General features: G+C 47.3%; 1 protein-coding gene across 2 annotated transcripts in view; it reads right to left on the reverse strand.

The window, feature by feature from the left end:
- Positions 1-732: 732 nt before the first annotated feature.
- Positions 733-15,317, reverse strand: part of insra (insulin receptor a) — a 163,966-nt gene continuing 149,381 nt past the window's right edge. For both annotated transcript variants that reach the window (XM_084327985.1, XM_084327986.1), the window contains 5 exons: positions 14,482-14,592; positions 13,807-13,966; positions 11,537-11,666; positions 10,378-10,512; positions 733-1,329 (listed from right to left, as the gene is read on the reverse strand). In XM_084327985.1, the coding sequence (XP_084184111.1) occupies positions 954-1,329; positions 10,378-10,512; positions 11,537-11,666; positions 13,807-13,966; positions 14,482-14,592 (912 nt within the window). In that variant the 3' untranslated portion in view covers positions 733-953. The remainder of the gene's footprint in view (positions 1,330-10,377; positions 10,513-11,536; positions 11,667-13,806; positions 13,967-14,481; positions 14,593-15,317) is intronic.

A 15,317-nucleotide genomic window follows, 5' to 3' on the forward strand; every position in this document is an offset into this window, starting at 1 on the left:
GGAGAGAGAGAGTCTGGAGGGAGAGAGTCTGAGGGGAGAGAGTCTGGGGGGAGAGAGTCTGAGGGGAGAGAGTCTGGGGGGAGAGAGAGTCTGGAGGGAGAGAGTCTGAGGGGAGAGAGTCTGGGGGGAGAGAGTCTGGGGGGAGAGAGAGAGTCTGGGGGGAGAGAGTCTGGGGGGAGAGAGAGAGTCTGAGGGGAGAGAGAGAGTCTGAGGGGAGAGAGTCTGGGGGGAGAGAGTCTGAGGGGAGAGAGTCTGGGGGGAGATAGAGAGTCTGGAGGGAGAGAGTCTGAGGGGAGAGAGTCTGGGGGGAGAGAGTCTGGGGGGAGAGATAGTCTGGAGGGAGAGAGTCTGGGGGGAGAGAGAGAGTCTGGGGGGAGATAGAGAGTCTGGGGGGAGAGAGTCTGGGGGGAGAGACTCTGGGGGGAGAGAGTCTGGGGGGAGAGATAGTCTGGAGGGAGAGAGTCTGGGGGGAGAGAGAGTCTGGAGAGAGTCTGGGGGGAGAGAGAGAGTCTGGAGAGAGAGATTCTGAAGAGACATTCTGGGAGAGAGTCTGGGGGGAGAGAGAGAATGGGTTTAGCAGCCTTCTTGGTTGTCAAAAAAGTGTTTCACAGTTGATTTCATCATCCGCCCAATCTAGCAAAAAGAACAAAAACTTGGCAATACAAAAAAGAAACAAGACAATCATGGAGGAGAGAGAGAAGCGGGAGGTTTGCCCTCAAATATAACAAAGTGTCTCGGGGGGGGGGGGGGGGCGTCCTTGTCCGGACATACTGTAGTGTGTGTGGCATCTGAGAAGAGAAAAATAACATCCTGAGATAATGCTTCGAGGGGCCTCTGAAGAAAGCGTGATAAAAGTGAGATCTATATAAAATGACAGAACAAAAAACAAAAATATATATATATTTATATCTATAGCATCTGTGTGGTGGGGGGGGGGGGGGGGGTACAGTTTGTTAGGAGGGGCTGGACCCGGGCAGGGCCAGTATTCGTCCGTTGGTCTTGCCCCCGTTGTTCATGTGTGTGTAGGGGATGTGGTGCTCCTCGTAGCTGCCCCGCAGACCCACCGAGGAGCCCTCGTCGCCCCGGTCCCCCCGGTCCGAGCACTGGTCCCTCTGGGAGTAGGAGGACGGGTCCAGCGGGATGCTCTCCATGTTCTCTATGTCCACCATGTCAAAGTCCTCGCTCTCCCGCTGCTTGTTCTCCCGGCTGTGGAAGAAGGACAGCTCCTGGAAGGTGGGGTGCAGGTCCTCGCCCAGCATCTCGATTATGTCCTGGAAGGTGGGGCGCATCTTGGAGTTGTACTGCCAGCACATCTGCATCAGGTTGTGTCTGGGGGGGGGGGGGGGGGGGCATTTTTAGTTTATATTTGGATTTTGTTATACAATATACAAAATAAAAACAATCACCATTAGCAAAACATTTTGATAAAACAGTCATGGTTACATATATATATATACATACATACATACGTACATACATACATACATACATGCATACATACATACATACATACATACACACTCACTTTAAACATTCACTTTAAACATTCACCTTAACATTCACTTAAGACACTTTACACACTTTTTAACATTGTCTTTGCATTTAGTACTAGTTTTGTATTATGTTGTATAGTGTTTGGTATTTATTCTTTTTACTTTCTTTTTTTACTGTATGAAGCATAATCTTAGGGGGGCTCATACAGAGCCAAGCATGTCACTGTAATGTACTGGTAGCTTATGTGTGACAAATAAAACAAAACTTGAAACTTGATAAATTGTCCATTGCCCAAGAAGGGCGTATACAAGCCCAGTATCTTGATATTTACGTACATTCATAAAAAGGGTAGCTCAAATTAAGCAATATGATTGGCTCATAGCCGGGCGGCTACGTGGCGTAGTGGGCAAGGCGCTCGCCACGAATGCGGAGACGCTGGGCTCGCCTGTTCGAGCCCAGCGCTCCACATTGCTTTCAGTTTAGCTGGTCGTTCATACTAATACACATTGGCCGTATTAGGGGGTGGGAAACTGATGGGTGGGGATCGGGCGTTGTGGACAGCGACTCCTACAGGTCGGTTGGTGCGCCTGCGCAGTAGAATCAGGAAGTGTCGGGGGCAGCTCCTCGCCACTGAGAGATCGAGCTGCGCAGGTGAAAAGATGCGACTGCTGTTACCTCAAGTACCGGAGGGGACTTGTGCTATGTATGACTTAGTCCACATTGCAGCCGGCTTGTGGGAGGCTAGAAACAGCGTTCGTGACAGGGGAGGGTTGAATTGGATGATACGAAATTGGGATGGGAGAAAAATATAGAAAATGGGAGAAAAAGTGGATAAAAAAAAATGATTGGCTCATAGCCGTGGTATAATGAGCGTATATCCACAGCTATGATTCTAATTCCTTTCCACAAGACAGTATCACTCCTCGTCTGAGGAAAAAAACGTTAGCCTTGTTAAATGAGACGGTCTGGTCTATGGAGGAGACAGGGGCTGTTAAATGAGACAGTCTGGTCTACGGAGGAGACTGGGGCTGTTAAATGGGACGGTCTGGTCTACGGAGGAGACTGGGGCTGTTAAATGAGACAGTCTGGTCTACGGAGGAGACAGGGGCTGTTAAATGAGAGGGTCTGGTCTACGGAGGAGACTGGGGCTGTTAAATGGGACGGTCTGGTCTACGGAGGAGACTGGGGCTGTTAAATGAGACAGTCTGGTCTACGGAGGAGACTGGGGCTGTTAAAGGATAACTCCACTTTTTTTTAAAAATTAGCTTATTTAACATCTTCCCTGGAGTTAGACAAGAAGATGCATACCTTTTTTGTCTCTGTGCGTGCATTTTAGCTTTGGGAATAGACGCTCCGTTAGCATAGCTTAGCTTCATCACTGGAAGTGGGGGAGGACAGTAGCCTTACAGTGCCTTACAGTGTATTGCAAGGTCTGACATTGACGAAACTTGATATGCATGACCTTGGTGGGCTCTAGGTCAACTCCTGAAAAGGGGGTCAATGTCAGACTTTGCAATCAAAAGTTAGGGGGCTAATAACCCTTGCCATAATTTCAGTGCGCCCCTAACTTTTGATTGCAAGGTCTGACATTGACCCCCTTTTCAGGAGTTGACCTAGAGCCCACCAAGGTCATGCATATCAAGTTTGGTCAATGTCAGACCTTGCAATACACTGTAAGGCACTGTAAGGCTACTGTCCTCCCCCACTTCCAGTGATGAAGCTAAGCTATGCTAACGGAGCGTCTATTCCCAAAGCTAAAATGCACGCACAGAGACAAAAAAGGTATGCATCTTCTTGTCTAACTCCAGGGAAGATGTTAAATAAGCGAATTAAAAAAAAAGTGGAGTTATCCTTTAAATGGGACGGTCTGGTCTACGGAGGAGACTGGGGCTGTTAAATGAGAGTCTGGTCTACGGAGGAGACAGGGGCTGTTAAATGAGACAGTCTGGTCTACGGAGGAGACAGGGGCTGTTAAATGGGACGGTCTGGTCTACGGAGGAGACAGGGGCTGTTAAATGAGACGGTCTGGTCTACGGAGGAGACGGTCTGGTCTACGGAGGAGACAGGGGCTGTTAAATGGGACGGTCTGGTCTACGGAGGAGACAGGGGCTGTTAAATGAGACGGTCTGGTCTACGGAGGAGACAGGGGCTGTTAAATGAGACGGTCTGGTCTACGGAGGAGACAGGGGCTGTTAAATGAGACGGTCTGGTCTACGGAGGAGACAGGGGCTGTTAAATGAGACGGTCTGGTCTACGGAGGAGACGGGGGCTGTTAAATGAGACGGTCTGGTCTACGGAGGAGACTGGGGCTGTTAAATGAGACCGTCTGGTCTACGGAGGAGACTGGGGCTGTTAAATGAGACCGTCTCACAGAAACGACCTCCTCATCTCCGCTGATGCTGGTGCCCTCAACATCCTGATCCTACTAAATCTTAGTGCTTAGGTGTTGAGGGCACAGCACTTGACTGGTTTTCCTCCCATCTCACTGACAGACATCAATTCATCTCCCTCTCCGGCCACACCTCCCTCACAGTCACACAGGGGGTCCCCCAAGGCTCAGTCCTAGGCCCCCTGCTCTTCATCTGCTACATTCTCCCCCTCGGTCACATCATACGTAAATACCACCTCAACTTCCACTGCTATGCTGATGACAACCAAATTTACATCAGTACACAATCCCCCCCACAGCCCTCCCCTCAGTCACATCGAATCCTGCATCACTGCACTGCAAACCTGGATGACACATAACCTCCTCAAATTAAACAGCGACAAGACGGAACTTTATCATCGGCACCAACACCACCCTCACCAGATCCGGACCCATCACACTCACCATCAATGACTCCACCATCACCCCCTCCCCCCTAGTCCGCAACCTCTGTGTCATCCTCGACCCCACCCTCTCATTTGACCCCCATGTCCGCTCCATTGTAAAAACATCATATTTTCACCTCTGCAACATTGCCAAAATCCGTCACTGCCTCTCCCCCCCTGCTGCTGAATCCCTCATACACGCCTTCATCTCCTCCCGCCTGGACTATTGTAACTCCCTCCTCACTGACATCACCTCCCGCTCCCTCCATAAACTGCAGATGGTCCAGAACTCAGCCGCTCGCCTCCTCGTGAACACATCACTCCTGTCCTCCACTACCTCCACTGGCTCCCGATCAAGGAACGCATCAACTTCAAAACACTACTCCTCACCTTCAAAGCCCTCCATAGTCTGGCCCCACCCTACCTGACTTACCTCCTTCTCCCCTACCGCCCCAACCGTTCCCTCCGGTCCTCTTCCACTCTTTCCCTCACTGTCCCATCATCCAAACTTAAAAGTTTTGGTGACCGAGCATTTTCACGAGCTGCACCCCGACTCTGGAACTCCCTCCCTCAGACCATCAGACTCTCCCTCACTCTCCACCTTCAAATCCAAACTCAAAATCTACCTGTTCTCCCAAGCATTCAACCTTCCTTACCCATAACCACCCTTCTCCAACCACCTCCCCCTTTTCCCCTGCCCTACGTTCTCTCCTCTCCTGCCCCCCCCCCACCCCCCTCGGTTTCACTTACTCACTTCCCGACTCTCTCCCCTACTGACTCCTGTATTTGTTGTTTGTTACTCGTGGTTTTATGTTCTTGTGTATTCATACTGTTCTCCGTTTCCCTGTGGTTCTATGTTTATTTTTTATCATAAGTCATCCATTTCCTCCATTTACAAACAGACATTTTCCCTGACTCTAAGCTGGTATGTCATTTGTTCCATAGTGTAGATCTCTCTTGTAAATTCTACCCATTGTTCATTAGTAGGAGGTTCAATGGGAATCATGGTTTAGTAAACAATCCTCGAGTTGGACCGAGATGCAAAAGGACAAATTGATCCCCCCTCACTACAGGACTCTATCGCAGAGTTGTTTACACACCTGCAGCCCTCTGATGAAACACTGGCCCCCTCACTACAGGACTCTATCGCAGTCGTACCTTCATTAGCTCTATGTGAAGGCTTCCAACACTTTTTCATCAGCAAAGTCTCTGCCCTTAGATCTCTCTCCCCCCTGCCCCCCCTTGCCCTCCCCCCCCCCCCCACACCCACTGCCTGCTGTTTTTGACCAGTTTGCCCCGGTCTCCCTCTCCTCCCTTTCTGATGCCATTAAACACCTGCAACCAACAAATTGCCCCTCAGACGCACTCCCCTCGCGCATCCTAAAGGAAGTACCTGACCCTGTCCTCGCATTATTACCTCTACTAAATGCCTGCCTCAGCACTGGATGTGTCCCGGCTGCCTTCAAGCATGCTGTGGTCCAGCCCCGGATAAAGAAGCCCAACCTCGATCCCTCTGTCTTTGCCAATTTTAGACCCATCTCACAATTACCATTTCTATCAAAAATCCTGGAGCGCATAGTCTACATACAGCTACTGTACAATCATTCCTTGAACACAACAACATACATGATAAATTCCAATCTGGCTTTAAACCACGACACAGCACTGAAACGGCCCTCCTCCGTGTCCTAAACGACCTGATTTCAGCTGCTGATGCAGGTAACTCATTCCTACTACTACTCCTTGACCTCACAGCCGCCTTTGATACGGTAGATCACCACATCCTCTTAGCTCGCCTCGAGCATTACGTAGGCCTTAGGGGCCCAGTCTTAGACTGGTTCCGGTCCTACTTAAGTAATAGGACCTTCTCTGTCCAACTTGGTGACTTCACTTCCTCTGTGGCCCCCCTCACCTGCGGGGTGCCCCAAGGCTCGATATTGGGTCCCACTCTCTTCCTCCTATATATACTCCCCCTAGGCCAGATCTTGGCAAAACATAACATCTTATTCCACTGCTTCGCCGATGACGTGCAGGTCTACCTCCCCTTAAAACCCACCCAAGGGAAAACATCAATAACACCACTACTTGACTGCCTGGCAGAAATCAAGTGCTGGATGTCTGAAAACTCCCTGACATTAAATGAAGGGAAAACCGAGGTAATTGTTTTTAATAGTGCCCCCCCGACCCCCCTCATTGACGCACTTGATCCCCTGGGTCCAAACCTCTCCACCTCTGTCAGGAACCTCGGGGTCATCTTCGACAGCAATTTAAAATTTGACAAACAGGTCAGCGCCGTAGTCAAAAACAGTTTTACCACCTTAGACTCCTGGCGAAGACAAAGGCATACCTCTCCCAAAGTAACCTAGAGACGGTGATACATGCCTTTGTCACCACTCGCCTCGACTACTGCAATGCCCTCTACACGGGCATCGACAAATCCTTGCTTCGCCGCCTACAACTGGTGCAGAACGCAGCCGCGCGCCTCCTCACCAAAACAAAAAAACATGAACATATCAGCCCAGTTTTGGCCTCGCTCCACTGGCTGCCTGTCCGCTTTAGGATCGATTTTAAATTAGCCCTAAATGTTTTTAAATCACTAAATGGCACGGCTCCTCCCTATCTGTCCGAACTCCTGCACCGCGACACCCCCCACCGATCCCTCAGATCAGCTGACCAGCTGCTACTGGTGGTGCCTAGAACTAGGCTCAAGACTAGGGGAGACAGCGCTTTCTCCACTGCAACGCCTAGACTGTGGAACAGCCTCCCCCTCAGCGTACGGACCGCCCAGACCGTGCAGGCTTTTAAATCACTTTTAAAAACCTACCTGTTCTCCTTGGCCTTCCCCCCCACTTAATCACCACTAGACCCCTGGCCCTTCTATCCTCTTTGTTTTACTGTGTCCTACCTGTTTTTATTACTTTCATTGCTTTACTATGTTTTTAATCTTATATATTGCATCATATTATTTTGTTTTTATTACTTTCATTGCTTTATTATGTTTTTAATCTTATATCTTGCATCACATTATTTTGTTTTTATCAACCTGCCTGTGAAGCACTTTGGTGCCAGCTGACCGCTGCCTGGAAATGTGCTATATAAATAAAATTGACTTGACTTGACAGTTGTTTACACACACCCGCAACCCTCTGATGAAACACTGGCACCCTCACTACAGGATTCTATCGCAGAGTTGTTTACACACACCCGCAACCCTCTGATGAAACACTGGCACCCTCACTACTGACTTTGTTCACATAGTCCTTTATCAGTCAGTACATTTATTGTCAACCTTTGATACAAGGCCTGACGACATGCGACAGTAAAAACATGACGTGACCTTTGAGGCTGCAAAAGGTTTGTTTACATTTGTAATGTTTGTAAATGTTAGGAGTAAAACAGACCTGTATTTCCAGTTAGGATGAGGCTGAGAATGTTCTAAAAACTACTGGCCAAATATATATATATATATATGACCAATAGTTTATATATATTTAAAAAAAATATATAAACTATTTATATATATATTATATAAATTACGGATGTACAAAATCAGTGTTTCCCTGTCTTGAATAGTGGTCCAACATTTGTATTGGCTTTAGGAGAGATGTTTAGTGCAACATCTGGATCCAGAGGTTCAATATCAGGCAGGAAGTGACATCTAGGTGTAACACGATAGCTATTCTGTCTGGGAGGCGTGGTCCTGTTAGCTAGGCGTGGTCCTGTTAGCTAGCCGTGGTCCTGTTAGCTAGACGTGGTCCTGTTAGCTAGACGTGGTCCTGTTAGCTAGGCGTGGTCCTGTTAGCTAGGCGTGGTCCTGTTAGCTAGACGTGGTCCCGTTAGCTAGACGTGGTCCTGTTAGCTAGATGTGGTCCTGTTAGCTAGATGTGGTCCTGTTAGCTAGACGTGGTCCTGTTAGCTAGATGTGGTCCTGTTAGCTAGACGTGGTCCTGTTAGCTAGGCGTGGTCCTGTTAGCTAGGCGTGGTCCTGTTAGCTAGACGTGGTCCTGTTAGCTAGACGTGGTCCTGTTAGCTAGACGTGGTCCCGTTAGCTAGACGTGGTCCCGTTAGCTAGATGTGGTCCCGTTAGCTAGACGTGGTCCCGTTAGCTAGACGTGGTCCTGTTAGCTAGACGTGGTCCCGTTAGCTAGACGTGGTCCTGTTAGCTAGACGTGGTCCCGTTAGCTAGATGTGTTAGCTAGATGTGGTCCTGTTAGCTAGACATGTTAGCTAGATGTGTTAGCTAGACGTGGTCCTGTTAGCTAGACGTGGTCCTGTTAGCTAGATGTGGTCCTGTTAGCTAGACGTAGTCCTGTTAGCTAGGCGTGTTAGCTAGACGTGGTCCTGTTAGCTAGATGTGGTCCTGTTAGCTAGACGTAGTCCTGTTAGCTAGGCGTGGTCCTGTTAGCTAGACGTGGTCCTGTTAGCTAGACGTGGTCCCGTTAGCTAGACGTGGTCCCGTTAGCTAGACGTGGTCCCGTTAGCTAGACGTGGTCCTGTTAGCTAGACGTGGTCCCGTTAGCTAGATGTGTTAGCTAGACGTGGTCCTGTTAGCTAGACGTGGTCCTGTTAGCTAGATGTGGTCCTGTTAGCTAGACGTGTTAGCTAGACGTGGTCCTGTTAGCTAGATGTGGTCCTGTTAGCTAGACGTAGTCCTGTTAGCTAGGCGTGGTCCTGATAGCTAGCCGTGGTCCTGTTAGCTAGATGTGGTCCTGTTAGCTAGATGTGGTCCTGTTAGCTAGATGTGGTCCTGTTAGCTAGATGTGGTCCTGTTAGCTAGATGTGGTCCTGTTAGCTAGATGTGGTCCTGTTAGCTAGATGTGGTCCTGTTAGCTAGACGTGGTCCTGTTAGCTAGACGTGGTCCTGTTAGCTAGATGTGGTCCCGTTAGCTAGACGTGGTCCCGTTAGCTAGACGTGGTCCCGTTAGCTAGACGTGGTCCCGTTAGCTAGACGTGGTCCCGTTAGCTAGACGTGGTCCCGTTAGCTAGATGTGTTAGCTAGACGTGGTCCTGTTAGCTAGACGTGGTCCTGTTAGCTAGACGTGGTCCTGTTAGCTAGACGTGTTAGCTAGACGTGGTCCTGTTAGCTAGATGTGGTCCTGTTAGCTAGACGTAGTCCTGTTAGCTAGGCGTGGTCCTGATAGCTAGCCGTGGTCCTGTTAGCTAGATGTGGTCCTGTTAGCTAGATGTGGTCCTGTTAGCTAGATGTGGTCCTGTTAGCTAGATGTGGTCCTGTTAGCTAGATGTGGTCCTGTTAGCTAGACATGTTAGCTAGATGTGGTCCTGTTAGCTAGATGTGGTCCTGTTAGCTAGACGTGGTCCTGTTAGCTAGACGTGGTCCTGTTAGCTAGACGTGGTCCTGTTAGCTAGGCGTGGTCCTGTTAGCTAGACGTGGTCCTGTTAGCTAGATGTGGTCCTGTTAGCTAGATGTGGTCCTGTTAGCTAGATGTGGTCCTGTTAGCTAGATGTGGTCCTGTTAGCTAGCCGTGGTCCTGTTAGCTAGATGTGGTCCTGTTAGCTAGACGTAGTCCTGTTAGCTAGACGTGGTCCTGATAGCTAGCCGTGGTCCTGTTAGCTAGATGTGGTCCTGTTAGCTAGATGTGGTCCTGTTAGCTAGATGTGGTCCTGTTAGCTAGATGTGGTCCTGTTAGCTAGATGTGGTCCTGTTAGCTAGATGTGGTCCTGTTAGCTAGATGTGGTCCTGTTAGCTAGCCGTGGTCCTGCTAGCTAGCCGTGGTCCTGTTAGCTAGCCGTGGTCCTGTTAGCTAGATGTGGTCCTGTTAGCTAGCCGTGGTCCTGTTAGCTAGATGTGGTCCTGTTAGCTAGCCGTGGTCCTGTTAGCTAGATGTGGTCCTGTTAGCTAGATGTGGTCCTGTTAGCTAGCCGTGGTCCTGTTAGCTAGATGTGGTCCCGTTAGCTAGACGTGGTCCCGTTAGCTAGACGTGGTCCTGTTAGCTAGACGTGGTCCTGTTAGCTAGATGTGGTCCTGTTAGCTAGACGTGGTCCAGCTAGCTAGCCGTGGTCCTGTTAGCTAGATGTGGTCCTGTTAGCTAGATGTGGTCCTGTACTCACAGCCTGTCAGCGCAGTTGTCAGGCCGGTCCAGGCATTCTCCGTCCATCACAAACTTGAGGACCTGCTCGTTGGACTGTCCCTGGTAGGGCTGCTCGGCCAGGGTGCTGATCTCCCAGAGCACCACCCCAAACGACCTGGCGGGCGGACGAGATGGAACACAACAAACGTAGCTTAGCGTTAGTTCACGTGGGACACAAGAAGTCGCACGCCGCTGATCAATCGGAATGCACACCGATCGTAATCGACCATGGATAAAACTCTCGTCAACAGGGCGGTTCGTTTCAGCTGTTCTGCCTTCCTGTTCAAGGTCAGGGTCAGATGTATTTATATAGCACATTTAAAAACAACCAAGGTTGACGAGGAGAGGAGGCGGGGCCAGCGCTGGTAAACACTCAGAGGAAGAACATCTGAGAATAACACATCAGTGACAAAACACTTTTTTTTTTATTACTATGAAATGCTCAACATGAGCTCCAGCTTAGTGCTGCATTACTATGTGGACATTCATCTCTCTCACATGCACAGAGAGAGATAACACACACACAGACAGAGATAACACACATATATAGAGATAACACACAGAGATATAACACACACACAGAGAGATAACACACACAGAGATATAACACACACAGAGAGATAACACACAGAGATAACACACATAGATAGATAACACACAGAGATAACACACATAGATAGATAACAGAGATAACACACGGAGAGATAACACACCCAGAGAGATAACACACACATAGAGGGGTGACACACACAGAGATAACACACATAGATAGATAACAGAGATAACACACACATAGATAGATAACACACAGAGAGATAACACACAGAGAGATAACACACACAGAGAGATAACAGAGAGATAACACACACAGAGATAACACACACAGAGATAACACACAGAGAGATAACACACACAGAGATAACACACAGAGAGATAACACACACAGAGAGATAACAGAGAGATAACACACACAGAGATAACACACAGAGATATAACACACACATAGAGATAACAGAGAGATAACACACAGAGAGATAACACACACATAGAGAGATAACAGAGAGATAACACACAGAGAGATAACACACACATAGAGGGGAGACGCACACATGCACACGGCGAGAGACCGCAGCACTGACCAGCAGTCTGAGTGTGCGGTGAAGACGCCGTCTTTCAGAGACTCGGGGGCCATCCATCGGACGGGCAGCAGGCCTTTCCCCCCCTTCCTGTAGTAATCCGTCTCGTAGATGTCTCTGGTCATGCCAAAGTCTGGGAGGGACGGACAAACAGTTCAACACAGTCTACCACCAAGGTTTTGTTTTTTCACAAGATAAGATTAAATAAAAAACCTGAACGTAATGCATCATTGAAATCTAAACATGCTATACTATATGACCTAGGTACAAGATATAAGTACGCCAGCTATACTATATGACCTAGGTACAAGATATAAGTACCCCAGCTATACTATATGACCTAGGTACAAGATATAAGTACCCCAGCTATACTATATGACCTAGGTACAAGATATAAGTACGCCAGCTATACTATATGACCTAGGTACAAGATATAAGTACGCCAGCTATACTATATGACCTAGGTACAAGATATAAGTACCCCAGCTATACTATATGACCTAGGTACAAGATATAAGTACGCCAGCTATACTATATGACCTAGGTACAAGATATAAGTACCCCAGCTATACTATATGACCTAGGTACAAGATATAAGTACCCCAGCTATACTATATGACCTAGGTACAAGATATAAGTACCCCAGCTATACTATATGACCTAGGTACAAGATATAAGTACCCCAGCTATACTATATGACCTAGGTACAAGATATAAGTACCCCAGCTATACTATATGACCTAGGTACAAGATATAAGTACGCCAGCTATACTATATGACCTAGGTACAAGATATAAGTACCCCAGCTATACTATATGACCTAGGTACAAGATATAAGTACGCCAGCTATACTATATGACCTAGGTACAAGATATAAGTACGCCAGCTATACTATATGACCTAGGTACAAGATATAAGTACCCCAGCTATACTATATGACCTAGGTACAAGATATAAGTACCCCAGCTATACTATATGACCTAGGTACAAGATATAAGTACCCCAGCTATACTATATGACCTAGGTACAAGATATAAGTACGCCAGCTATACTATATGACCTAGGTACAAGATATAAGTACCCCAGCTATACTATATGACCTAGGTACAAGATATAAGTACCCCAGCTATACTATATGACCTAGGTACAAGATATAAGTACCCCAGCTATACTATATGACCTAGGTACAAGATATAAGTACCCCAGCTATACTATATGACCTAGGTACAAGATATAAGTACCCCAGCTATACTATATGACCTAGGTACAAGATATAAGTACCCCAGCTATACTATATGACCTAGGTACAAGATATAAGTACCCCAGCTATACTATATGACCTAGGTACAAGATATAAGTACCCCAGCTATACTATATGACCTAGGTACAAGATATAAGTACCCCAGCTATACTATATGACCTAGGTACAAGATATAAGTACCCCAGCTATACTATATGACCTAGGTACAAGATATAAGTACCCCAGCTATACTATATGACCTAGGTACAAGATATAAGTACCCCAGCTATACTATATGACCTAGGTACAAGATATAAGTACCCCAGCTATACTATATGACCTAGGTACAAGATATAAGTACCCCAGCTATACTATATGACCTAGGTACAAGATATAAGTATGCCAGCTATACTATATGACCTAGGTACAAAATAAAAGTACCCCACTTTTTAAGACCTTTTTCAGACCACTTTGAATAGAATACCTATTGCATGGCCATACTGGAAGAAAAATTACTATGAAAGTAATTCCATACAAATTGTTGGGGGGGATTATTAAATGTAAGACTTTCTAAGAACCATGCAGGAGTTTTAAGACCCTGCACATAGAGGTGAACGATGTGGTTCACGGCGTAGCTAATGAAGAGTCTATCTGAACACTCGTTGGAATAATTTAATCTTGGACACAATATTGTTCCTGTTCCGAAGGTCGTGTTCCTGATCTAGCTGACACCTGGAAGGTTGTGTTCCTGCTTTTGCTGGCGCCTAGAAGGTTGTGTTCCTGATCTAGCAGACACCTGGAAGGTCGTGTTCCTGCTCTGGCTGGCGCCTAGAAGGTCGTGTTCCTCTAGCTGACACCTGGAAGGTTGTGTTCCTCTAGCTGACACCTGGAAGGTTGTGTTCCTCTTGCTCACACCTGGAAGGTCGTGTTCCTGCCCTGGATGACACCCGGAAGGTGTCGGACGGCACCACTGTGCACAGGTCACGCACTAACCCTCTTATAAAGATGTCAGATCCTTCTACAGCTCCTTTACCTCCTATTTTGACGGTGAGGTCGGTAGCCACCATGCAATTCCTGGCGGCGAGGTCTCGGTGAACAAACTTCTTGGCGTTGAGGTAGGCCATGCCGTCTGCGATCTCCGCCGCCATCTGGATCATCTCCTTCAGTGTGGGTGGCGGGCGCCCTGGGTTGTTCTGAGGCAGGACACAGACGGTACGTCACAACATCGACTTGGGATCTGCCTTTAGATACCGACTTTTCTAACATCAGTAGCGCAGGGATTGAAGGATCATTGCCAATATTGCTCTGCACTGCCACTGCAGTTAGCTAGCATAACAAAAATACCAGTTTTTCACTGCATCTAGCTAGCATAACAAAAATACCCATTTGTCACTGCAGTTATCTAGCATAACAAAAATACCCATTTGTCACTGCAGTTAGCTAGCATAACAAAAAAGAAGACCCATTTGTCACTGCAGTTAGCTAGCATAACAAAAAAGAAGACCCATTTGTCACTGCAGTTAGCTAGCATAACAAAAAATACCTGTTTGTCACTGCAGTTAGCTAGCATAACAAAAAAGGCCTGTTTGTCACTGCAGTTAGCTAGCATAACAAAAAAGGCCTGTTTGTCACTGCAGTTAGCTAGCATAACAAAAAAGGCCTGTTTGACACTGCAGTTAGCTAGCACAACAAAAAAAAGTGAGTTTACCTCAGAGTCTGGTCGTAGACAACGCAGGTAGGTCTTCAGGTCTCCGTGGGTCATCAGCTCCATCACTACCAGAGTGGGCTGGCCCTTAGACACCACACCCAGCAGACGCACCTGATGGACAGGGAGAGAACAGGCCAGGTAGGGGTGGGGGGTTTGAACCAGTTACTTTATGTCAGAGTAGGCTTGATAATGATACAGTGAGGAGGGAGCCATCCTGGGTCATATGATGATGGGCCAATTATTTCTCATCACAGGGAAGACAACGCTAGAAAAATAAAAACACTTGGAATTCCTTCATCAAGAGCCTAAACAGAAGCATGTAGTTTGTCAAGAACCGTGTTGTGTGACTTTGTACTACCATTATACCAAACAGTTATCGTAATAATGCCTTAAAGGGGCTGTAATGGTATTTTTGTGTTAGAATAAGTGTAAAATAAGTAGCTCTACATTCCGACAGCCATCTCTGATATAGTGTCTGGTCAGTAAGATGGGTCTCCCAGTCCCTCCTGCTCTGCAGTAAATGGGAAATACATGTTCTGGTATCCCGTTCCCACTTTATCCAATCAGGAAGGAGAACCCTAGGTATTATTTACTTATTTCAAGAAATCTTGCCAAGCCAAATCAGATAACTTTAGTTGTTTCAAACGCATATTTGCTTAAAACTAGTTTCTATATCAAATGTTTCTCTCTCCTGATTGGACCCATGTTACTGACAAGACACTATATCAGTGATGGCTGTCGGAATGTTGGTTCTGCATTCATTGCACACACATCCACACATTCACTTTAAATTCATCTTAACATTCACTTTTTTAGACACTTTAAACACTTTTAAC

Source organism: Notolepis coatsorum (genome assembly GCF_963971535.1).
Source record: "Notolepis coatsorum genome assembly, chromosome: 13".
NCBI lineage: Eukaryota > Metazoa > Chordata > Actinopteri > Aulopiformes > Paralepididae > Notolepis > Notolepis coatsorum.